At 46.6% G+C, this 26,041-nt stretch overlaps 1 protein-coding gene across 1 annotated transcript in view; it reads left to right on the top strand.

Moving 5' to 3' along the window:
- Positions 1–4,367: 4,367 nt before the first annotated feature.
- The window catches only part of LOC135219121 (uncharacterized), a 129,557-nt gene continuing 107,883 nt past the window's right edge, over positions 4,368–26,041 (top strand). Inside the window, exon 1 of the mRNA XM_064255572.1 lies at positions 4,368–4,535. Coding sequence (XP_064111642.1) covers positions 4,481–4,535 — 55 coding nt within the window. The 5' untranslated portion in view covers positions 4,368–4,480. The remainder of the gene's footprint in view (positions 4,536–26,041) is intronic.

Below are 26,041 nucleotides of genomic sequence, written 5' to 3'. Positions count from 1 at the left end.
TGATAATGGGCCTGAGTTTGTGGGGTGGGAAGTTGAAGAAATGTTGAAGGAATGGGGTATTGTCCATGTGTATTCTACTCCGTAAATGACCAGTGCGAATGGTTTGGCGGAAAGGACTGTTAGAACGATGACAGAAATTTTGCGAATGATGAGTAAAGGCGACAATGATTGGGATATGTATGTAGGACGTGCAGTGTGGGTATATAACGCCACACTGTAGAAGAGTATAGGTATGTCTCCTTGTAAGTATGTGTTGAATTTTGAAAGGATTGTTAGGCCGTGGTTGGGTCTGTCAGAGAGTGATCGAGATTTGTGGAAGAAAGCGAGTGAAAGGTTTGAAAGTTTTAGGATTGGAGATAAAGCCTTGAAAGAGGTGGTTGAGAAAGGGAGAATAAATAAAAATAAGGTAAGGGAGAAATTTGAAGGGCCTTTTGAGATTTTGGAAGTGGGACCAAGTGGATTGAGTTATGTGTTGGGGAAATTGCGAGTAGATGGGAGTGTGGATGAGGTTAGGGCACACCATAACCAGCTCCGAAAGTGGAGGGAAGTACCCCAGTATGTTGGGGAGAATGCGATGAGTGAGGGGTTGAGCGTGTGTGGGTTTGAATTGTCAGGGTTTAGTGAAGTTTCATCGGGAAGGGAATCAGGTGGTAAGGATGTAGTTGGCAGTATGAATGAGTCTTTTCGGGAGGTTGGGTGGAGTGTAAATGAGGTAAGTGATTTGGTGGCAGAGTTACGAGAGATATTTGGACAAGAGTTGGAACGGGTAGATGAGATAGTGAATGGGATCTGGGAGGATGGTAGTGAGGGAGATGGTAATGGTAGTCTGATTGGAAGTGGTCTGGGAGAAGTGGATGGCGGTGTAACTGAGAGTGTATATGAGGGCCCTCAAACAAGATCCAGGGACCCTGTGTCCGAGCATCCGTGGGTGTTGCAGAAGGCTATTTAGTGTGGGTGTTGTGAGTGAAAGGAGACGTCAAATGTAACCGGGGAGGAAATATGGAGGAGTTATGGAGTTCCATTTGACAACGTTTGTGTGTGTGTGTGTGTGGTGTGTGTGTGAGAGAGAGAGAGAGAGGGTGTAATTGCTGTATGGACAGTTATTGACTGAATTGGTTGTTGGTGGGTTCTGGGCTGTCTGCTGGTGCTGTTGGAGTTTAGAGTTCTGTGTTTTCAGTGAGTTTTCAGTCAGTCTTTGGTGAGAGCTGGTGACAGACAGTAGTGCTAGAACATTTTGGAGAAGGCAGTGATATTCAGCTGAGTGATGTGTTTTTGTTGTTATTTGGTGTTGTTAAGTTAGTGTTTTGCTTAGAATTGTTGTGCCTATGCTGTTGTGATTTTTTGTGTTGTTTGTGCAGTGGTCTTTTGTTGTGTTGTTGTGTTTTGTTGTTATATGTGAGGTTGTGGTTGTGTTCCTTGGTTGGTTGTTGTGTTGTTAGGTTGTGGTTATGTTCCTTGGTTGGTTGCTGTGTTGTTGAGTTGTGGTTGTGTTCCATGGTTGTTGTTGTGTTGTTGTTGGGTTGTAGTCCTTGGTCGTTGTATTGTTGTGTTACTGGGTTGTGGGTTGTGGTTCTTGGTTGTAGTTTTCGGTATTTCTGTGACCTCGACCGGCGGACAGCACAGGATAGCCCTGGAATATCTGGAGTTGGTAAGTACATGTGTTTTGTGTTTGTTTTTTTGTTTTTGTATAGGTGTAGGTCAATTGTCCTGTGTGTATTTAGTTGTGTAAAGAAGAAAGTGTGACTGAGGGTGGGTTTGGCAGCTGGAGTGATTAGGTTAATGTGTGGAGGGTTTTGCCACTTGTTTTTTTTAAGCTTTTGATCCCGCCACAATCTATGAAACTCCACTAACTTTTTCCCCTTCTATTCTTCATATGTGGGTAGGCTACATGTGAAAATATCTCAAAATAATTTCTTGCCTTAGATTCTCTATATTTCTAAATAAAAAAATGAAAACTCTCAAAATCAGCATGCAGCTTACATTACTTGTGTTCAACTTCATAGCTTTGATCATCACATTTGATGGTCCAAATTTGACGCATTATTCCCCTTAATTGACCTAGATGGTTTCTTCAATCGTTATATTTCATTTGTTAGTGATCTGTTAATAAGCCTATTTCTTTTGTCTGATTCTTTTATGTACACAAACGAAAACATTCTCCCACTGGAATTGTCAGCCAAGCCTTGGTAGTGCTACCTAAACTTTGATAGTCATGTATCTATATAGATCCTGCTCTTCATCCTCTCCGATTATCTTAGGAAAATGAACAGAAACATCCAACCAACACAGACGTTTTCTCCTGCTTTCTCAATTAATTTGGATCTAGAACGGAGGAGTCATTAAAAGCAAGAATAAAGGTTTCATTGTTTAGAGGCAAAAGCTGTTATTAAGTTGAACTGATAAATCTACCTATCCCCCAAGCGCTGCCCCTGAGGGGGGAGAAAATTTATATTTTCTAGTTTCTATAGTTTGAGTTAATTTCTTTTTTCTATTGACTTTCACTCAAATTTCAGTCAATGTTTACGTCATTTCATCAATTTTGCAAGAATTATGTCAATTGTTTTAGAATTGTGCGAAGATTATGCTCAATGGATAAGTATATATGCTAAACATTATACTGGAGGTCCCATATTTGCTCAAATTATGCTAAAAGCACAAAAGTACGTTAAATCTGGTAACAATGTTAGGAACGACAGAGGAGTGATGAGTGAGGAGCCTTCCCCCTCCTGTCGGGGAAGGAATTGCTTCAGCCAATCAGAAGCCTGCTCTACAGTACACAGAGTTTCTCTGTCGCCCACTCTCATTGGCTGAAAGCTTATAGGCTTTTGGGCAAAGTGGAATGAAAGCCAGTTTTAAGGAGGTATGCTTCTTTGGAGAACAATTTCCATCGATAGCAAACGTAAATAGGTTGTCCAAGTTCCAATCTCTCCACTCTATGTCTATGGTAGCTATAGATGCTATATGGATATTGGGGAAGTAACTTACGAGTAATCTTACACTAAACATTTATTCACAGCTTTCTTCTGTCGATGATGTCTAGCAATATTACCATTTTGTTATTCGTTGAGCCCTGGAGGTAATAAAACTAGAATAAATTCTAAATCTTAAACGTATAATTGACAACTAAAGAAATTCTGTAAGTAAAGTCAGTCGTCACCCATCTAGCAGAGGATGCAAAGAACGGACAGATCATCGCCGATATTCCCATCTACCTAAAACTCAGCTTAAAAAAAATTAAATTACATACCATAACTACTATCTAAAGAACACTGGAACTGAAAAGCAGCACCAATATACGGTATATTGGCCTAGCTGTCGAACTTCTCAGTCCAGGTCGTCCTTTACTCATCACACTGTTGGACAGTAAATGTATAAAGCAATTCTCCCTGTGTTTAAATAATTTACTCACATCTATTTTTATCTATTTATTAATGTCAATTGATTTTTTTCCTTTCTAATAAGTGATCTCTTCTTTCTGCTATTTCCTTCAAACGAACTCCATGTTCCTTGGAAGCTTGGAAGTCAAGTACGTGGCCCCTGTGGACTTATTCCATATGAATAGGTTTCATCTTCTGTCATGATAAAACCATGACTGAAGCTATAGGAGGCAACGTTGGTGTTGGCCCTGTTTTTTTTTTTTAGTTTTTGAGGGCATACGCTTGTGTGTGTGTTTTTTTTTTATGGAAATATAATTTCATATAGACATGGGTTTTTCTGATCTTATTGATGGAAGTTTTTAATCCCTTAATCAATAAGTTTTTAATCGCATTATAGTAATCATATCTCTCTATTTTACCATTTCAAATACTGATCATTAGAGTAACTATTTCAAACTCAATATTATTATTTATTATATATATAATTTCAATTTAACTAATTATATCTATAGTTGTACTATTTCCATTTTCATTCACCAAGCACTGTGAGTCCCAGTGCTTGGTTTTATGCCTAAATCATATATTCCATTCCATTCATCTTCCATATAATAATAATAATAATAATAATAATAATAATAATAATAATAATAATAATAATAATAATAATAATAATAATAATAATAATAATAATAATAATAAAACACAGTAGACTAGCGAATGGGAGTTGTTGCAAAGACGCAAGGCTCCCATTACTACTCCTACTACTACTGGGGAAATAGATATTGTTTTGTGCAGCAACCATATCAGGAAAATAAAGAGGAATTGGAAGCTAATATATCTCACTAGTAGATCTACGAAGGGAGGAAGTGTTAAAATACGAAAACAATTTTTAAAAGAAATTTGGAATTCCAGAGAGAAGACACTCAAACACAAAACAAAGGAGGAATAAAAACGAAACAAGCGAGGAGCCGTTTCAAATGCCTTTCCTGCCTAGTACTACTACTACTACCAAGCAAGGCGAGTCGTGTTTGTCTTTCGTACATCTCCGTGAAATTTCGAATTCTCTACTCTGATTGTTGGATTAAGTCTAGAAATTGAAAAGCATGACGAAGACAGTCAAAAACAAATGTGAAAAGGAGCTTAATACTGGCAAGAAGAGTAAGTAATATGGGTAATCTAACTACGTACCTATAGGTACCTCCCTATGACTTGTTATACCTACTAAGGTTAGCTTAACCTCCCATTTACCTAATTGCTCGACTTCTATCCATCGCTAAATTAATCCTGGGGTAGTATAGAGAGTTTGGGGTCAGGAATTATACTTTGTTGCGGGGTAGGTTTAATGGGGACGAAGTCCCACTCCCCCCCTGTACAACCAGATAAAGGTCATGGTGTCCAAGTTTAATGTAGCCTAGTAAGGGGAAACACCACCTTGGATCCATCGTCATCGGGTGGATCAGCCTTATTCACTCGATATTTAATTGGTGAAACAAGAATACAATTACAACTTTAAGCATACCATTCAAAAGATTGAAGTTTCGTCAGCATAATGTGATATAGGGTAAAACATCACAGCAGGGCAAACAGGCCACCTACATTCAACGCTTGCACCTCGAAAAAAGTACATTATAACGCGTCCTGACACCGGAGATGGGCATCAGTCGCGACTTGTTGTTGGTGAGAAACGGAGCTAAAGACCTCTACTCTCCTTTCAAAGTAAGTACTATTTTCTCCAAAGTTAGAAATTAAGGCCAAATTTTAAGTTGTTCCGATACGTAATACAAACCCTCGGTCCTTTAACAATAGGAAGGTAACTAGCGGCAGCTGGGACGGTCGTAAGCTTCGAACAGGGGAGAACGGTAGTTTAATGCTTGTGCCGATCGTGGCGCGCGCCCGCTGCTCGCCCGAGAGGTGAAGAATCACTTTTGCTTTCGGCCGCGGGTGTGAAGGACGTGTTCGTCATCGCTCTCTGCCCGCTTCATCGTCGTATGCTTTGTTTATATTGTGTTTTCTACTAATGGTTTGGTTTGACTTGAAAATGAAACTGTAAGTACACTGTTTTCATTTTCATTACTTAATTATGAATCAAACATGGAGCTATCGCCGTAGAGACGGCGATTTCCGCTCTTTTCATGAATTGAACCCTTGAATTATGTCTCGGTGCCGAGGGCGGGCGCACTCGCGCCGAGTCATGTATTTTGGGCGAAAGTGTGTAATTGAAAGATGTAAGTACTCTTTTTCATTATATTTTTGCCCTGTGCGTTCGTTGCCGAGAGCTTGATTGCGCTCGGCAAGAGACCTCTTATTTTGTATGAATAGAATGCAATGAAAGTGGGATTCGCATGCAGTTTTCTTTTACGTTTTCATTTATTAATTGCATCAAATTTAATTTTGGATCAATTTCCGCTCTTACCCGGGAATTAATCCTTACGATTTATTGCTGTGAAAGTGAAAATAGCAAGTGCAGTATTGTTCATTTTCATATATATTTATGATGCATCATATTATTATGGATCAAGTTTCCGCTCTTACCGGGAATTGATTTTTCCCTCTTTAAGTTCTATGAAGTGAATCGCAAGTGCAGTATTCTGTTTTCATTTTCATATTACTTTTCACTGCTGTGCGGGGGAAGGGGGTAGGGAAGCGAAGGTCTGCCAGGAAGTCGTCGGAAAGCTCTCCCGCGACTCCCTTGGTATCCGATTCTTCGTCTTCTTTCCTGCCCCCCCACCGCTCAGCTTCCTCGTATTTTGTTTTTGGGGTCTTCCTTCCGTTCGGGGTGGGGCATGTCTCCCCCCCGTGCGTGAGGGAACCCCTCTTACTAATCTGTCTGTGCTACCGCAGGTGCTACAGCCGTGGGAGACGACCTTGGACAGGTATGGACCACTGCGGCTGCAGGGCGTGCCTAGCATCCACGATCTGCTGCAGAGTCTAGCGAGGTCTGGGGCGGTGACCTTGGAGTGGTCTCCACTACAACCTTCACGGCCGCTTATGCTGCTTCCCCCCGCTGGTCTACACTCCCCATGCTGTGTCGGTGACGCCGTCTGCAGCTTGCTAGGGCGGTCGCCGCCGTACCGAGGAGGGGGTATGCCGCCGCCGCCTGTGTTTTCTTCGTGTTGCCTGCCCCAGACTTCCGCTGTTCCAGCAGCTCGCCCCTGGACGGCCGCCAGTACCACGCTGGCTGCGATGATTCTACGAGGCGATGGCTGGGCCGTGCCGTATCTGTCGCTGATGTGGTTCCCGCTACTGGCTTGGCTGTCCCTTCTGTGTTTACCGCTCCCGCTGTTCTGCCGCTCCTGAGCTGGTTGCTGTTCCTGTCGCTCCTGGTTCCTGCGCCTGTCCATGCTGGTCCTGCCCATGGTGTGTGTTCCCCAGTCCCAGGTCCTTCCGGACAGGTGCAGTCGGGCCGTGTTGCTTCGGCAATAGGCCCGACTCCAGCCTGGATGGAGGACCTGACTACTGTCCTGCGTGAGCTGACGAAGAAGAGGAAGGTGTCATCTTCGTCTTCGTCTGTTGCTGCCTCTTCCCCTTCGACTTAACTAAGGCCCATAAGCCGAAGAAGAAGAAGGCTGCCTCCCCCCCCTAAGAAGTCTCCTTCGACTTCTAAGGGCCCGTCCCACCTCGGTGGGACGGGGGGTCCTTCTGCTGGTCCTCCTGCTCCTTCGGGAGCGGGGCCCGTCTCCCCTTCCGTAAGGAAGAGATAGACGGGGACCAGAGGAGTATCGGTTAGCTCTGGTACTTCCTCGCCTGGTGCTAGCGGCGATGCCGCTACGCCAGGTTCCGGCTCGGTCTCTCGTTCGCGGGAGATCCCGAGTGTACGCTCTCCCTCGGGAGACCGTGCAGCCAAAGTTTCGGCGCCAGAGTTCGCTCGGCGCCAAGACCACGGCAACGGAGCAGAAGGCTGGCGAGAAAACCGTCAGGTGACTCTCGCCAGGCCAGCGGCCGCTCTCGCAGCGACCAGCTGGTAACCGGGTTTTGTTATTCCCCCTAAGAAGACTCCTTCGGGAACTTCGAAGGGCTCGTCACATTCCGGTGTGACGGGGGGGGTTCTTCTGCTGGTCCTCCTGTTCCTTTGGGAACGGGCGTCCCGTCTCCCCTTCTGAGAAGAAGAAGAAGACGGGGACCCCAAGGGTGTGCTGGCTACCGCTGGTACACCCTCGCCTGGTCTTGGCAGCTCTGACTGCTAAGCCAGGTACCGGCTCGGTTTCTCGTCCGTGAGAAGTTCCGAGTGTACGATCTCCTTGGCGGGTGACCGTGCAGCCAAGTTAAGACGCCTGAGTTCGCTCAGCGTCATGACCGAGGCACGGAGCAGAAGACTGTCGAGAGCCCGCTCAGGACTCTCGCCAGGCCAGCGGCCGCTCTCGCAGCGACCAGCCGGTACCTCGGGTGGACGTGACGGTCTCTGACCGGCCACGGGTTGAGGCTGGGAAGAGGTCCCCCAGGTCCCCTCGACCGACGGTACCAGCGGTTTGACGTGCCGCGAGGAGCTCACCACGTCTCACGGCGAAAGCGAAGCTCTGCAGGTCACCTGACCGCCGCTCCCACAGGGACCGGGCGGATACGGTGACCAGCAGCAGCTCGTCTGACGCACGGGACCGGGGGTCGAAGCGTGCTCAGTCGAGCCGCTCGCCACAGGTGAGCGGCACGGCCAGGCCTGCAGATCGATCCCCACCGCGGGTTGGTGATCGGCTGCAGCCCCCCACGTACGCTGGTCCTGCCAGCGAGCGGGGGGGGGAGCGTCAGGTCTGTCTCTCCACTACCTTCAACTTCCTCGGGCTACACCGGGAAGAGCGAGGTAGCTAGGAGTGATCGTGAGAGGTGCGCCGCTCACGATCCCGTCACGACGCCGCACGTGCCACGTATGGTCTTAGGACCAACCAGGACGTACGCGCAAGTGATTGGAGGCGACCGTCAGGGGGAGAGGGGGTAGCGTCAGTTCTGTCTCTCCGATACCTTCAACTTCCTCGGCATACGCAGGAAGAGCTAGGTATATAGGAGTGATCGTGGGGGGTGCGCCGCTCACGATCCCGTCACGACGCCGCACGTGCCAGGTTGGTCTTAGGACCAACCAGGACGTACGCGCAAGTGATTGGAGGCAACCGTCAGGGATCTGTTTGCTGGTCCTTCTTCTGAAGGAGGAGGGTCCTGGGAGCCTGCTCTTGTTGGAAGGATGGACGGTCCCTACTCCTCAAGACGCTGTAACTTCCGAGATTCAGAGTAACTTTACCCAGGTTATTGCACTGATTCGTCAGCACAACGACCGGGGGAAGGATCGCCGCTCCCACCAGCAGAGCCCATGTCTCTGCTCGAGTCGTTTTGGGGCCCGAGAGGGAACCCAAACCGACGGTGTGGGTATGCCGCGATCGGAGCTTACCGATTCTGTCTTGAACCAGAGTCTCTCGTCTCCGGACAAGAAGGCTCTCTCAGTTCTGGCGGTCGATCAAGCTACTTCCACCTCCTCTACTGCGACAGCGGCGTTTTCTACGTGTCTTCGGACACCGTATTTAAATACTCCTTCGGTCCTCCTGAGAGGTTTCGACCTCGACGAGGACTGGAATGAGTCGGAGGACGGTATCGGCTCTCTCCTGTCAGGTGTCGATCAGCCCCACCCAGACGACGTTCACAGTGGCGGCAGACCCTTACCTACAGTGAGAGTTCGTAACCCTCCTCGGGGAAAACGTTTTCTCCTGAATACGTTTTCCCAGACTCTGAGAGGCCATCGCCGCAAGGCGATGGCTGCTCCTACTCTTCTCCAACTGCTAGTTCCACTGGGAAGGCGAGCGAGTATCCAATTCCTCCCCCTTCACAATAATCTGTTGATTATTGTGAAGTCACAATAATCAACAGATATCACAAGTTTAACATACGACTAGAATTTGAGAAATATCTAGAAGTGTTCGTGAACTATCGGTGATAAGATTAGTGTGAAAATAGTAGGATAAAGCAGTCTTCTAAGTTAGTTTATCAAGTGTAATACTATAAATCAGAACAAGATGGCAGTAAGGTTCCAATCTGCGGGACAAAAGGTGGCGTAATTTGGCGTGGTTTAGCAGATTCGCAATACGAGAGGTAGCAGGAAGGGAACTGGCATTTCTCATCTATGAAATCAGCAACAGTCCCTAACCAAAAGATACAAAAGCATTCATAGATATATTAGAAGGATATAATCCTTCAAACTGGAACAAATCTAATGAAAACATCTTGAAAATAATTGAAGAAGTTCCAAATAAAATCCAAGTGGTCAAGAGACTCATAAAGAAAATATACATAAACCAACATATTCCGACAAAGAAAATGAATAAGGTGAATCTTGTGAATATACTAATTGATGCATTAGGAAAAAGAATGCCAAAAGCATGCAAACTGTGTAAGGTTTGGTATAGCATAGTCAATCCACAAAACCTAATCAGAAAATGTGCTGCATGCAACATTCCGACCCATCCACAGTGTGCTGAGGTAATACAAGATTTGAGAAAAGATACAAGAATTTTTTGTTCAACATGTCTATCATGGATAGACAATGTTATTAAATCAAGATTGAATGTACAAATAGTTGAGGATGAAGAAGAAGAGGAAGAGGAAGAAGAAGAAGAAAAAGAAGAAGAGAAAACGGAAGAAAAGGAAAGTAAACAAAAATGAAATGACAGAAAAAAATAAGGAAAACAAAGAACAAGATAAAAGTATGGATGCAGAGATACTCATTGATACTACATATGAGGCAATAAAGAAGCATACCTACGAAGAAATAAATTACGATATGACAACAGAAAAGCAAATCCCGAAGAGGCTCTACCCAGATCTATACAATGACGGGAAAGAGGAAAAAATAGACAAGAAAGACAAAATCTGCAACCTTTTGAAAAGAGGGAATTGCAGATTTGGAGAAAGATGTTACTACAAACATCCTAAGATATGTCAAAAAAATATGAAATATATGGTAAATGTGCATACTTAGATGGATATGGGGATGATTGCAGAGATCTGCATCCCAAAAATATGTAAAAAAACCTAAAAGAAGGAAAAGGATGTAAGTTCGACAAAAAATGCAAATATATGCACCCTATAGCCATGAATCATAATCAAATAAATAACCAACCAAGTAATAAAATCCAAAATAAGAAAGAAACAAATAAAGAGAGAAAAAATCAAGAATATCAGGTAAAAGAGAAAAGCAAACCACCAATGAGATATGCAGAGGTGTCAGCAAAAAATTTCAAAGCATCAGCTCCGAAATTCTACTCAAGAGATAATAACTGTATTTATTATGCAAGAGGATATTGCAGAAACGGAGAAAATTGCAGATTCAGACACAAAATGAATAATTATGATGAAGGAAGATCAAATATTATGGAAAAGTTGGATTTTTTAATGTCAGAATTTCTGGAAATGAAAAAAAAGAACAACATACCAGAACAGGAAAGAGACATGGAAAAATCCTTATTACTATCAGTATTAAATGAAGGAGAAAACACGCAAACCATCATAGTGATGAATGCGCAGGGTTTAGTTACGAGTAACTCAAAAAGAAAAATAGAGTACTTAGAAGAACTAAACCCAAAATGAAAAGAAAATAGATATAATGAATATAAGTGAAACCTGGTATTCCCAAGAGACTGGGAATGATGATCAAATAAAAGGGTTCCAAACTTATAGATCAGATAGAAAAAATAGGAATCAAGGGGGAACCGCAATATATGGGAAAGACAAAAAACAAGGAAAAATATATGAGAAATATAGTAACTCAGAATGTGAACTAATAGCGTAGAATTTGAATCTGAAAAATTGATGAACATAGTAATATATAGACCGCCTCCTAATACTAAAAGAGTTTGACTTAATAATTGAAAATTGGATGATATATGTAGAAATCACAAGGACTGGACTATTCTCCTATGGTGACTTCAACTTTCCTTTCGTAGAATGGAAAAGAACGAATAGGAGATTGTGGCTTGTACTTATACATATAAAAAAGAGAGTAATAGTAGTGCAGAAGATAAGAGGCAATTTGAAAAGCTATTAGATATGCTACTAGAATACAACATTCAACAAATAAATCACCTGCCAACAAGAAAGGAAAATACTTTAGACCTAGTATTTGTGAACGAGATGAATTATGTTAAAGAAATAATAGTTTATAATGCGAGTATTTCAGACCATAATGTCATAGAATTAACAGTTCATTCCAAAGCAAGTGAAAATAGAGATAAGCAAGAAATGAAAAAGTGGGAAGGATATGGAAAATACAACTTCTACAGTTAAAAATATAAAATGGTCAGAAATTAATGAAGAATTAAACAAAGATTGGGATAACATTTTCGTAAGTGATGACATAAGGGTAAATACTGGAGATATTATATAAAATATTGGAGATAATAGTGGAAAAATATATACCGAAGAAGAAAAGTAAACATCATTCATGCATACCAAGAGACAGAAGGATCTTGTTCCAGAAAATCAGAAAGTGGAAAAAAGGTCTTGCAAAAGAAAAAATGCATGGAAAGTTATAGAACTAAAAGTAAGATAGAAAATGCAGAACAAAAAGATTATACAATCAAAAGAAAATGAAAAACGGGACTTGGAAGAAAAAACCCTATTAATATCAAGCAAAACCCCAAACTATTATACTCATATGCGAAGAAGATGAATAAAAGAAGAATAGAAATAGGCCCTCTGAGAATTGAAGGGAGATTAACGAATGAAAAAAAGGAAATTTGCAACATACTGGCAGAACGATATAAGAGAGAATTCACCCTAGAATAGATAACTGAAGATAATGATATAGAAGTAAGGGATTGAAAATAGTGAATATTTAGCTGACATAGATATTAATGAAGCTGATATTGTGCAGGCTATTAATGAAATTAAAAATGGAGCTGCTGCAGGGCCTGATGGAATTCCTGCTATTTTGTTAAAGAAAGTAGTTCATTCTATCGCAAAGCCACTTGCAATATTATTAAGACAAAGTGTAGATACAGGCAAGATATATGATGAGCCACAAATTAGCATATATTACCCCTACTTTCAAAAGTGGATCAAGACTAGAGGCAAGTAATTATAGGCCTGTGAGTCTAACATCACATATTATGAAAGTGTATGAAAGGTAATGAAGAAAATATTATGAAACATTTAATAAAAAATAATTTGTTTAATAAAGGACAACATGGTTTCGTACCCGGAAAAAGTACACAAACCCAACTGTTAGTCCACCGTGAAAACATATTCGAAAAAATATGAAAAGCGGAATGAACAGATGTGGTTTATTTAGACTTTGCAAAAGCTTTGATAAAGTAGACCATAATATATTGGCGAAGAAAATTAGAAAACACAATATCGTGGATAAAGTAGGAAGATGGTTAAAAGAATTTTTTACACAACAGAAAACAGATAGTTATTGCAAACGACGAGAAATCGGTGAAAGCCAAGGTAATATCCGGTGTGCCGCAAGGTACGGTGTTAGCTGCAATACTGTTTGTTATTATGATTGAAGACATAGACAATAATGTTAAGGATTCGGTAGTGAGTAGTTTCGCAGATGACACAAGAATAAGTAGAGAAATTACTTGTGATGAAGATAGGAACGCCTCTACAAAGAGACCTTAACAAAGTATATGATTGGGCAGAGGTAAATAGGATGGTATTTAACTCTGATAAATTTGAATCAATAAATTATGGAGACAGAGAAAGAAAGCTATATGCATATAAGGGACCTAATAATGAGACCATCACAAATAAGGAAGCAGTTAAAGACCTTGGTGTGATGATGAATAGGAACATGTTATGCAATGATCAAATAGCAACTCTGTTGGCAAAATGTAAAGCAAAAATGGGAATGTTGTTACGGCACTTCAAAACAAGAAAAGCTGAACACATGATTATGCTTTATAAAATATATGTTCGTAGTCCACTTGAATATTGCAATATGATATGGTACCCACACTATCAAAAGGATATTGCACAAATAGAGAGTGTACAAAGGTCCTTTACAGCTAGAAATAGAAGAAGTTAAGGACCTAGACTACTGGGAAAGACTACAATTCTTAAAATTATATAGTCTAGAAAGGAGAAGAGAACGCTACATGATAATTCAGGCATGGAAACAGATAGAAGGAATAGCAGAAAATATCATGGAACTAAAAATATCAGAAAGAGCAAGCAGAGGTAGATTAATAGTGCCCAAAACTATACCAGGAAAAATAAGGAAAGCACACAGGACATTAATCCACTACGCACCAGCATCGATAATGCAGCGTCTATTCAATGCGTTGCCAGCTCATCTGAGGAATATATCAGGAGTGAGCGTAGATGTGTTTAAGAATAAGCTCGACAAATATCTAAACTGCATCCCAGACCATCCAAGATTGGAAGATGCAAAATATACCGGAAGATGTACTAGCAACTCTCTGGTAGACATTAGAGGTGCCTCACACTGAGGGACCTGGGGCAACCCGAACAAGATGTAAGGTCTGTAAGGTCTCCTTACGGCTACGAGGGAAAGGGGAAGGATCCTACAGAGATTTCTCTGTAGGATCCCACAAGTTGGGGACTGCGCTACCAGGGGGGACCTTCGGGTCCTACCTGACGTAAGGCCCCGGTCGTTGAGGAGGGGGATACCTGCCCCATTCTCGATTTCTACGGGAATCGAGAGGACCACCAGCCGATATCGTTTGACGAATTCGGTGGGGGTTTCGCAGACTGCTTAGAAATTCTACGGAATTTCTAGCGCATTCAGAGTGTTTAGAGTTTCTTACGATCTCCAAACACTTAGGCGAGACCACGGTCCAAAGTGAGCGAGACGAGAATCCCCCGATATGTTACACGATAATCGGGAACCTCGCCTATGCTCGAATTCCTGAATTTCTAGCATTAGGAAGAAGACTGCTGCTGAAAGAAGACTATCTCACAGTAGGCGACCAACCTGGAATAGAGAAGAACGGACGGGAATATCCAGTTTGGCTGGAACTATCGTCTTAGTATTCTGTTCACCATTGAAGCTTTCCTTCGAGGAAGACTTCTCCTTCACTCTCTTTAATAGAGAACGAAGGTGGTCGATCTCCAATCCTTATTTTGTCCCCCAATACCCCCCCCTTTTTTTTTTCTTGAAGGAAAGAATTTAGGATGGAGATCGTTGTTCAGAATCCTACAAACTATACTACGTATATTAACCTCTGCGACATGATTCTGCCTAAGCAGTTGAATGGTCCGAGGGGTAGGCGCATATCTGGTTATTCTACGGATTGCGACTTAGACGAAAAGTATTCTAATTGAACTGCAACCCGGGTTGCCTGCAAACCTCCCAGAGGAGTTTCCAGTTTCAATTTTATATACTTATGGTGTTGTCACAACAACGCCATTTAAGCTTTTATATTTACCGAAATTCGTTTCGCTTAAATATACTTGCTCGAGCATTATTCTTTTTTATGCTCGGTGGTTCTAGCCGAACGCATTCCTTCGTGGAAGGATTACTTGGCAACTCAGGATGACGAGTCAGCGACAGCTACTGCGTATTGAATTGCCCGAGGCATTTCAGTATCAGCTGCCGCTTTGAATAGACGGTTGTTTATGTCTTTCTCACCTGCTTTGATTGAATAACAACCGTATCTCTGCCCAACAATCACGGACTTAAGTCTCCTGATTAACGGGGATTCTCGCATACATGAATGACCATCTACTGCTGAGAAACGCTAGTATTCATCGTCTTCGGTATTGCGAGAATTTAAACAGAGATATCTATTCGACTCTCATCTTTCTGTTTACCGCACGGTAACAGAATTCTGTAATAGTCTCTTGCTGCATCGTATCCCGATAATGCGAATGATTTTTTGCGGAATCTGAGTTTGTCCTCAAAATATCTTGTATTCGGAGGTGTACAATTGTTCATTGTTCACCCCGGATTAGCAGATGTATTGAAAGACATCGCCTACTCCCACACCTGCCAGCTCTACTTCCAAACTTCAGCCCATGAGAAGCAGTTCTTCAAGCGGCTCTCCCCTGTGTTTCATTACTGAAGAACGCCCCGCTTTCATTGCACAACGGACAGCAATGAAATGGCGGTTAGCGTTTTCAGTCATTTGTAAGCACAGGTTTAGAATCTTGAGATTCCTTCTCTCGATTCAGCTGGAAGACGTAGGTTGCATTCATTGCCTACCTTCGTCTTCAACGTCACATAGTGTTGTTTCTCCTTAAGCTGAGATTCAACGTCTATGAGATTTTCTTGCCATCAGGGACCTCGGTCTTTTGAAGGCAATTGACTTTCGCCTTTTGAGCTTATGCATTAAGAGAATCATCGCCGCGCCGTCCGGCATCGGTGACTAAACAAATATTTTATTTGTTTGGTCTCTTCAGCATAACTCTTTAAAGGGCGAAGGTCACGTGACTTACCCGGATGCTTGGACAACTTGCCTCTACTGATTCCGAACCAGTCAGTCGGCAGCTGTCAGAGCGTCCGAGTCAGTTACGAACTATGCTGTGGACTTAGTTCGGTTGTTCCAGAGCAATCATTACTTCGTCTTAATAGCTTGTCAGTATGAGTACTGTCATAACCAAAGTCGAGAAGAGGGATAGGTCATACGACTCATTCCCTTCTTTTCGTCTTAGGTAACTGCATGACTTCTCTTGAGAAGTCAAGCACAAAGGGATGGGGATTTGTGTCGCTCGATTTCGTACCGATCTTCGTAGCGAAGACTCAGAACCCTTTGGTAACTGACAATTGGTTCGAGTCCTTCACAATACCCTCCCTAATGGACGTCACCGCCTCCGATACGAAGGCTATGCTGCTTTGTCCTGTGAAGGTACGACGGAGCTGTGAAGAAACTCGACACCCAGGATGAGTGTGGACGCCTCTTCATCATTCTCTCGCGTTTCCGCAAGAACTTCTCCGTGCGCAGGTAATGAAGGCAGGCGCCTGGTCCAACCGGACCGCATGCACCTCCTTCTACCTTCAGGATATTGCCCACAGTTCCTTGGATCTTTTTCCTTGGGAACCGTGGTGGTTGCTCAACACGTTGTGTAGTTAACCCAGACCCTCGCAGGCTGAACAGCATCGAGTCCTGGTGTGACCGTAAGAATGGATGGAGAGGAATGAGAGTGTGACTGGCTCCTCTTCCCATCTTTTTCTTCCCTCTACCTTTGGGTAGAGGGACACGGTCGTCACCCCTGCTGGGTAAGGACGAGATGCAGGTGAGCTACTCAATAGAGCACCATCCTACTCCCTTTCAGTAGGGATAGGAGTAAATATCCACCACTTCCTCCAACAAGGGGGAGGAAAGTGGATGCCAAATTGAGACAAACCCATCATTTTATGATTGTCTCTTGCAAACAGGAACAAGTTCTTGCTTGCTGGTACGAAGAGATACGCTTGCCTCTCTCTTAGTACTTGGCCCAGAGGTCTGACCATTGATCCTGCGGTGCACACCCCGATCAATCGGACAGAGGTTTGGATCCCTCCCTTGCTCTTACGACCAGGGAGGCACTCCAGGGTTGGACGAACACCAGTCTGTTCACCAAAAAGACTCAGATTCCTCCCACCAAGAAGTGAGTCTTCCTATTGTTAAAGGACCGAGGGTTTGTATTACGTATCGGAACAAATGACAATTTGTCGAAAATTGCATTTTTCCTAACTATACAAACCTGAGGTCCTTTACATATAGTCCCACCTCATGCCACCCCTCACTCTGCAACTTTTTGCATGGGCCTAAAGCAAAAGTGATTCTTCACCTCTCAGGCGCGCGGGCGCGCGCACGATCGGACAAGCAGTTAACTACCGTTCTCCCCTTGTTCGAAGCTTACGACCGTCCCAGCTGCCGCTAGTTACCTTCCTATTGTTAAAGGACCTTAGGTTTGTATAGTTAGGAAAAATGCAATTTTCGACAAATTGTCATATTTAAACATTGGGTAGTGAAGAGGGTGGCTACGGCAGTGGAAATCTCACCAAAACGCTTTAGAAATTTTTACTTACTACTAAAAATGTTTCGAAGATTGACGCCATCTGATGTTTACGGAGTCGCTTGTGTCAACAAACTTCCCATTTCCTGTGCTAAATCTGCACACCCCACTTTGTACCCATAGACGCTGGGGCACTTTCATCACAACAATCGTAAACCAACCTCTTACCAGCACTTATTCAAGGGACTACGGCATTCTTTGCGGCGTTATGCGCTCTTCAATTGTTTATCAGTGTTGTCAATTTGGTATGTGTTTACCCTCCAAACTAGGTATAAGACTTACACAAAACCGGGGAAATAAGTGAAATTAGCGTATCTATTTGTTTATTATATACGTACATATTACAGCATTTTATCATTACTGCATTACTATGACAACTAGAATTCATCGAAACAGTTTGTAAATGCATCGGCGTATGTATGACGCTCCACTAGATGGCAACGATGAGTCTATTCCTCACGTCGTCTGCTCGTAAGTATACATCCGAAACATTTGTAATTTTTTTGGGGGTTAATTTGGTTGCAAAAAAGGGATAATAGAAATGAATTAAATAAACATTTTGAAGTAAAGTTAAACTAAATATTGAGTAAAGTAAACAATTAAGGGAATAAAGCTTTGCATCTCATAATCAGTGTTGTCGTCTGCTGCTCGTAACTGTGTTGCGGAGTGAGTGCTTAGGAACCAGGAACCACAGCGTGGTTCAAGTGCACTGTGGAGTGAATTAAGACCAAATGTGTATAATTACAATCAAATAAGCACTGTGGAGTTTCAGTTGTGATGGCAGTAAGGATAAAAACCACCGATTACAAGGTAAGAATGAATTCAGTTCCAACCATAACCCCTGGAATAACAAGTTTCATACTTTCACTGATATAGGCAACAAAATGTAGTTTTATTGTGCTGATTACAACTGCAATCTTGAGTAAGATCAATAAATGTTACATATATACGCTAACATTGTTCAAATGAGTGCTGGGAAGGCTGGGGAAAGATGGTGGCCGTCACTGATGAGAACCGTCCATGCAAAACGTAGCCGCCATATTGGATTTTCAAAACTGCCTTGAAAACATATTTTACGAAGAGTCACATGCTTATTTTAGTTCGTATGGGGCTTTCATATAATCACATTATGTTGACGAAACTTTCAGTCTTTTAAATGGTATGCTTAGAGTTGTAATTGTATTCTTGTTTCACCAATTAAATATCGAGTGAATAAGACCCGTCCACCGTGATGAGGGTTGGCCTGCCATGGTGTTCTACCCTAGGGGAAAAAACCAGCGACTACCAACCCTTATCATGGTTTTCAGGTCTTATTCACTCGATATTTAAATGGTGAAACAAGAATACAATTACAACTCCAAGATACCATTCAAAGTTGAAGTTTCGTCGCATAATGTGATAAGCGACTACCAACCCTTATCGGTTTTCAGGTCATTCCTCGATATTTAAATGGTGAAACAAGAACAATTACAACTCCAAGCATACCATTCAAAAGATTGAAGTTTCGTCAACATAATGTGATACATGAAAGCCCCATACGAAGTAAAATAAGCATGTGACGCTCTTCATAAAATATTTTTTCAAGGCAGTTTTGAAATCCAATATGGCGGCTACCGTGTGGATGTACAGGTTCTGATCAGTGACGAAAATCATTTTTCCCAGCCTTCCCAGCAATCATTTGAACAATGTTAGCGTATGTATGTAACGTTTATTGATCTTACTCAAGATTGCAGTTGTAATCAGCACAATAAAACAACATTTGTTCCGATACGTAATACAAACCCTCGGTCCTTTAACAATAGGAAGTAGCTAGCGGCAGCTGGAACGGTCGTAAGCTTCGAACAAGGGGAGAACGGTAGTTAACTGCTTGTCCGATCGTCGCGCGCCGCGCGACTGGGAGGTAAACAAATCACTTTTGCTTTCGGCCGTGTGTGGGAAGGACGTGTTCGTCATCGCTCTGCCCGCTTTGTCGTTTGCTTTGAGTTTGAGTATTTGCCCTCTCTTTCTGTATAAATCAGAGTGACTGTAAGTACTTGTACATTTCTTTATTGATCTTGCAATGAGTGAGGAAGAAATGGAGATATCACCGCGCCCTCCAGTCGCCCGTAGAGTGTGTCCCGGGCTGGAGGGGCGTAGATGTGGAGGTTTTAGATCATTTGTTGATGTGGACCCTCACGAGGTTTGTACTCGTTGTCGGGGGCGAGAGTGCTCCCGCAACGAGCCCTGTGTCATATGTATGAATTGGTCCGAGGCGCAGTGGGTGCTGTACGAGGGCAGGAAGAGACTTAGGCCGCCCAAGAAGTCATCGGAAAGTCCAGTGACTCCTTTGGTAACGGACACTTAGCTTCGTCCTCTTTCCTGCCCCCCGGCCACCCCCACGTTTCGCGCCTTCCCCTGCGGGGGGGGGTAGCGGAGTCCTTCCTCTCCTCTCCGATCCGTCGAGTGTGGATGAGGGCGCCCGCTACCCGGACGTACAGCTGTACTCGGGGTCTTCCGTCCGCTCTGGGGGGGGTGCTTCTCCCCCCAGGCGTGAGGAAACCCCCGCTAACTAACCCGACTGTTGCCTTCCGCAGGTGTGCCATCAGCGAAGGACGACCTGGGACAGGTGTGGGAGTCGCTGGGACTGCAGGGAGTGCCCAGCATCCAAGGGTTGATTCAGCGGTTGGCGGGGGTCGGCAGTGGTCACTCATGGTGCGGTGACACTACTACATCCACAGTAACGACACCAGCATATGAGATGCCACCGCATCTGGTGTATACGCCACATATAATGTCGGCGGACACCCACGGCTGCTATACAAAAACCCATTACTGCCGTGCCAAAGAGGACGGTGCCACCACCACCTGGATTCTTTGTATTGCCGACCCCGGACTTCCGCTGCCCAAAAAGTACCCCCCTGGACCTGCCGCCAGTGCCGAGGATGACGGTAACTGCCGACAGGACGCCTGGCCCTCCCCCCGGTCCACCTGGCTCTCCATGGTGGTACCTGCCGTGCCTGCCGTACCTGTTTGCTGTCCCAGCCGCTCATTCCTTTTCAGATCAGGGGCCTGCACATTCTCTTTCAGATGTTCCTGCCGTTCCTGCTGTTCCCGGACCTGTTCCTGTTGTTCCTGCTGTTGGTGGTGCTGTCACAGTCTCAGGTCTTTCCGGACAGGTGCAGTCTGGGCCCTGTTGCTTCGGCAACTGCCCGGCTCCCTCCTGGATGGAAGACCTGACGTCTGTTCTGCGGAGCCTGGCGAAGAAGAAGAGGAAGAGGAAGAAGGTGTCGTCGTCGTCTTCGTCGTCTTTGTCGTCTTCTTCGTCGTCTGCTGCCTCCTCCTTCCCCTTCGACTTCTAAGGCTAACAGCCGCCGAAGAAGAAGAAGGTTGCCTCCTCCCCCCCTAAGAAGACTCCTTCGGGATCTTCTAAGGGCCCGGCTCGCTCAGGCGAGCTGGGGAGCTCTTCTGCTGGTCCTCCTGTTCCTTCGGGAACGGGGCCCGTCGCTTCTTCTGCAAAGAAGAAGTCGACGGGGACCAGAGGTGCACCAGCCTCGGCTGGTGCGTCCTCACCTGGTGCTAGCGGTTCTGCCGCTAAACCAGGTTCCGTCTCGGCCGCTTCTCGTTCGCGAGAAGCACCGAGTGGACGCTCTTCCAAAGAGGACGTCCAGCCAAAGTTTTGACGCACCCGAGCTCGCTCGCCGTCAAGACAGCGGCGCGGAGCAGAAGACTGGCGAGAGTCGTGCACACGACTCTTGCCAGGCCAGTGGACGCTCTCGCAGCGATCAACTGGCTGCTCGGGCTGACGGTGACGGTCGCTGACCGGCCACGGGTTGAGGCGAAGAAGGAGTCCCCACGGCCCGCCGATAGGTACCAGCCACGGCTGGTACCAGCGGTTTGACGCGCCCAGAGAGGACGCTGGCCGGTCTCGACACGACAGCAGAGAGCCTAGCAGGTCACCCGTCCGCCGCTCCCGATGGGACCGGGCGGAGACGGTGACCAGCGGCAGCTCGCCTGACGCTAGAGATCGGTCTCGACGTTCTCAGCCGAGCCAATCGCCCCAGGCGAGCGGCAAGGCTAGGCCTGCTGCCCGACCGTCACCGCGGGTTTGACGATCAGCAGCAGCCTCCACGCACGCTGGTCCGGGCCAGCGAGCGAGGGGGGAGCGTCCAGGTCTGCCTCTTCCCGTAAACCTTCAACCTAATCGAGGGCCTATACCGGGAGGAGCGAGTGGTACCGAGGAGCGATCACGAGAGGTGCGCCGCTCGTGACCCAGCTATGACGCCGTACGGCTCAGGCACGGTCTTAGGACCGACCAGAACGTACGCGCAAGTAGTTGGAGGCGACCGTCAGGGGTCTGTCGCTGTCCTCCTTCTGAAGGAGGGTATCGAGGGATATGCCTTCGCTGGAGGGGACTGGACGGTCCTACTCCACAAGACACTGTAACTCCTGAGATACAGAGGAACTTCGCAGAGGTCATTAAGCTGATGCGTCTGCATAATGACCTTGCTTGGAGGAAGGATCGCCGCTACCACCGGCAGAGCCCACGTCCCGGCTCGAATCATTTTGGTTTTGGGGTCCCAAGAGGGAGCCCAAAATGATGGTGGGGTTGCCACGATCGGAGCTTGCGGACTCGGTCCTGGATCAGGTGGAGAATCTCGTCTCCGGACGGGAGGACTCGCTAAAATCCGGACGGTCCTCTAAGCTGCTTTATTCCTCCTCTACAGCGACAGAGGCGATTTACGTGCCGCCTTCCGGAAGACCCGATACTGCCGAAACAGGTTAACCCGGAGTTAGCGAGGCTGACTCCAGGTGTGCCCTGTCAGCAGCTCCTGTCGGAGAACCTATGGTTCTCGCAGCAGGAGGCACTTGCCCTGGAATCTACCGCTATGGCAGCATTCCAGGCAGGTTCCTGGTTGGATTTGTGGTCCCTCACAATATCCAAAGTAGCGGCCGGCTCTGGGAGTTCTGCTCTCGAAGACGACGCTTCTTTCAGGAGACTGTGCCAGTCTGGAGGAAGAGCAATCTCTTACTCGCCCATCAGACTGCCTAACCTGTGGGCCAACTTGGTTCTTCGACGTAGGGACGCAGTCCTTACCCGAGTGACCAAGGGGGCCAGGGCGTGAGGCGGCACTCGGGCTACGAAATGGACCTCTTAGGAGTTTCCCCAGCTCTCTTTCCTGGAGAGATGGTGGACGCTGCGGTGGGAACGGCGGCGCACTGACGAGAGTGACCGCTTAGTCCACCAGGCAGTCTCGAAGGTTTTCTGGGCAATCTCGAGTAAACTGCGGCCAAACCAAAGAGCTTGGCTAGCGCTTCCACGGCGGCGAAGACGGTTGCACCGTCCAAACCCCGTGTGAAGACTCCTGTTGTTTCAACTTCTGCTAGAGGAGGCCGCAACCAGCCCTCCTCCCAGCCCTCCTTTCCCCGGGAGGTGCTGGAAAGAAGTCGAAACGAGGAGGGAAACGCTAGGGACGGCGTTCCCCCTCACCTGCTGCCGGAAGTGGGGGGGTGCCTAGCGAGCCATTGGGCGACTTGGCAGCGCTACGGCGCCGAGAACTGGATAGTAGACGTCCTTCGGGAGGGATATCTGCTACCCTTCGAGGTCTCGGCCCCCCCTCATCTCCAAACCGGTCCATCTACAGACCTATGTCCGGGGATCAGCAAAGGACAACGCTCTTCGACAGGAGATCAAGACCATGCTGGCGAAACGAGCTGTAGAAATCGTGGAGGACCAGTCACCGGGCTTTTACAGCCGCCTCTTCTAGTGGAGAAGGCATCGGGGGGCTGGCGTCCGGTGATAGAACCTCTCTCCCCTGAACCGCTTCGTTCGCACGACGCAGTTCACGATGGAGTCGGCACGCTCATGCTCGACTCGATCAGGGGGAACGATTTCATGCTTTCAGTGGACTTGAAGGCGCGTATTTTCAAATACCCATCCATCAGTCCTCCAGAAAGTACCTCCGCTTCATCTTCGACGGGACGGTGTACCAATTCAGGGCACTTTGTTTCGGTCTCTCAAACCGCCCCACAGGTGTTCACGCGAGTGTTCACTCTGGTGTCGGCTTGGGCCCATTCGAACGGGATACGTCTTCTGAGGTATCTCGACGATTGGCTAGTCTGGCGAGCTCCCGCTCGCAGTTGCTACAGGAAGAGATCGACTCCTCAAGTTTTGTCGCGATCTGGGATCGTGATAAACTACGAGAAGTCCGTCTCGAACCCAAGCAGAAGATGAAGTACCTGGGTATGCTGATAGACACGGTAGCAGGCAAGTCTTTCCCGCAGACTTGCGGTATCAGCAAATTCAGGAGGCAGCCGGCCGGTTCCTGTCTCGGCAGGAACAGGCAGCACAGCAATGGCAAGTCGTGATCGGCCATCTGTCGTCACTCGAGAAGTTAGTCCCTCACGGGCGTCTTCACCTGCGGTCTCTCCAGTGGAGGACTAAGGGAGAGTTGGTCTCAGGCCAAGGATCTCCTTACTTTCCCGTGGCTATCACGGACAAGGTGAGGCAGGACCTAGCCTGGTGGGCTCGACGACAAGAACCTCTTAAGAGGAGTGCCCATACGCACTCCCCCCCCGGAGATGCTTCTGTTCTCAGACGCATCGACCGAGGGATGGGGCGCACACCTGGAGGAGTTGCTGACTGCAGGTGTGTGGGACCATCACGAAAAGCACCTTCACATCAATGTCCTGGAACTCAAGGCGGCATTCAACGCTCTCCAAGAGTTTCAGGTACCGCTTGGTAGGGACACTCAGTGGTGTTGATGTGCGACAACACCACAGTAGTGGCATATGTCAACAAGCAGGGGGGCTGGTGTCTCTTCCGCTCCATCAGTTGACGGTGGCAGGTGCACAAGTGGGCCACGGCTCACTCGATAGAGCTGTCAGCACGCTACAAATTCCAGGTCAAGAGGAAATGGTAGTAAGCAGACAAGCTCCAGCCGCCGGGATTCAGCGGTGATAGGGACCGAATGGTCTCTACACCAAGACGTAGCGGAAAGGCTCTCAACCTGTGGGGGCGACCGGTCGTAGACCTGTTCGCCACCCGGCACAACAGAAAACTTCAGGTTTTCTTTTCAGCTGTGCCGGACCCATGGGCAGCTGCAGAGGACGCTCTCCAACACCCCTGGGACAACCTCTTCGCGTACGCCTTTCCTCCCTTCTGTCTGAATTCGGGAAAGTGATCAGTCGAGCGCTGGTCACTCCCAATCTCAGAATGATCCTGGTGGCTCCGCCGTTTGGTATCCGGACCTGCTGGCTCTTCTTGCGGACGCACCGAGAGAGCTACCCACTTGGCACAACCTTCTAGCCCAGCCACACGTAGAACGGTACCACCAAGCAGTCCAGTCCCTTCAACTTCACGGCTGGCTGTTATCCACCATCTCTTGCGAACGAGAGGCTTTTCTCGTAGCGCAGCAACAGAGATGGCTGGACACGTCCGACAGTCCTCTGCAGCTGTGTACCAGGGGAAGTGGCCGTCTTCTGTGGTTGGTGTCGTAGACAGGGTCTGTCTCCTCTCAGAGCCACTCTTCAGCAGGTAGCGGATTTCCTCGTGTTTCTTCGCCGAGAGAAGCTCCTCTCAGTACCCACAGTTAAAGGATATAGAGCCGCCCTGGCTCTCGTCCTAAAGCTGAGGGGACTGGACATCTCGAATTCGTTCGAGATATCCTTGCTAATGAGGAGCTTCGAAAGGTCTTGCCCACCCAGGGAACTCAGGCCCCCTGCGTGGGATGTGACTCTCGTACTTAGGAGTTTGACTCGAAGACCATTCGAGCCGCTCCGAGAGTCGTCAGACAGGGATCTGACCCTCAAGACCCTCTTCTTGCTGGCCCTGGCATCGGCGAAGAGAGTAGGGGAACTACATGGCCTTTCTTATGATGTTAAACATACCAGAGGCTGGGGATCTGTGACGCTCGATTTCGTCCCGAACTTCGTAGCTAAGACTCAGAATCCGTCGATCCCTGACGATAGGTTCGAGTCTTTCACGATCCCCTCCCTCCTGGACTTCACCGATAACGATGCGGATGAGATGCTGCTTTGTCCTGTGAGGGCGCTACGGCGCTATCTGAAGAGAACTCGACATCTCAGGCCTGAGTGTCGACGCCTCTTCGTTAGCACTGGGGTTACCAAGAAAGAAGTCTCCAAGAAACACGCTTTCTTTCTGGCTGCGTGAGGTGATCAGGAGAGCGTACGAAGCTGATGGTAGCGACGACATCCGTACGCTCCGACCGAGAGCCCACGAAGTCAGAGGTATCGGACCCTCCTTAGCGTTCCGTAAGAACTTCTCCGTGGCGCAGGTCCTGAAGGCAGGTGTCTGGGCCAACCAGACCACCTTCACGTCCTTCTACCTTCGGGATATTGCCCACAAGTCCTTGGATACTTTTTCCTTGGGACCTGTGGTGGCTGCTCAACACGTTGTGTAAGCTTACCCAGCACCCGAGCAGGCAGAACAGCATCGATTCCTGGTATGACTGGGTAGAATGATGCGTGAATGAGAGAGTGACTGGCTTCTCTTCACATCTTTTTCTACCTCTACCTGTGGGCAGAGGGATACGGTCGTTACCTTGCTGGAAGGGAGTCAGATGCAGGTAAGCTATTCAACAGAGCTCCATCCTACCTCTTTAACTAGAGATAGGAGTATATCCCCATCCACCACTTTCTCCAACAAGGGGGAGAAAGTGGATGCCGACATGAGACAAACCAATTACTTTACATTTGCTCATGTAAAGGAAAAAGTTCTTACAATGCTG

Source organism: Macrobrachium nipponense, chromosome 1, assembly GCF_015104395.2.
Source record: "Macrobrachium nipponense isolate FS-2020 chromosome 1, ASM1510439v2, whole genome shotgun sequence".
Classification (NCBI taxonomy): Eukaryota; Metazoa; Arthropoda; class Malacostraca; order Decapoda; family Palaemonidae; genus Macrobrachium; species Macrobrachium nipponense.
The sequence above is the reverse complement of the archived record's forward strand: the minus strand, read 5'-3'. Positions and strand labels throughout refer to the sequence as shown.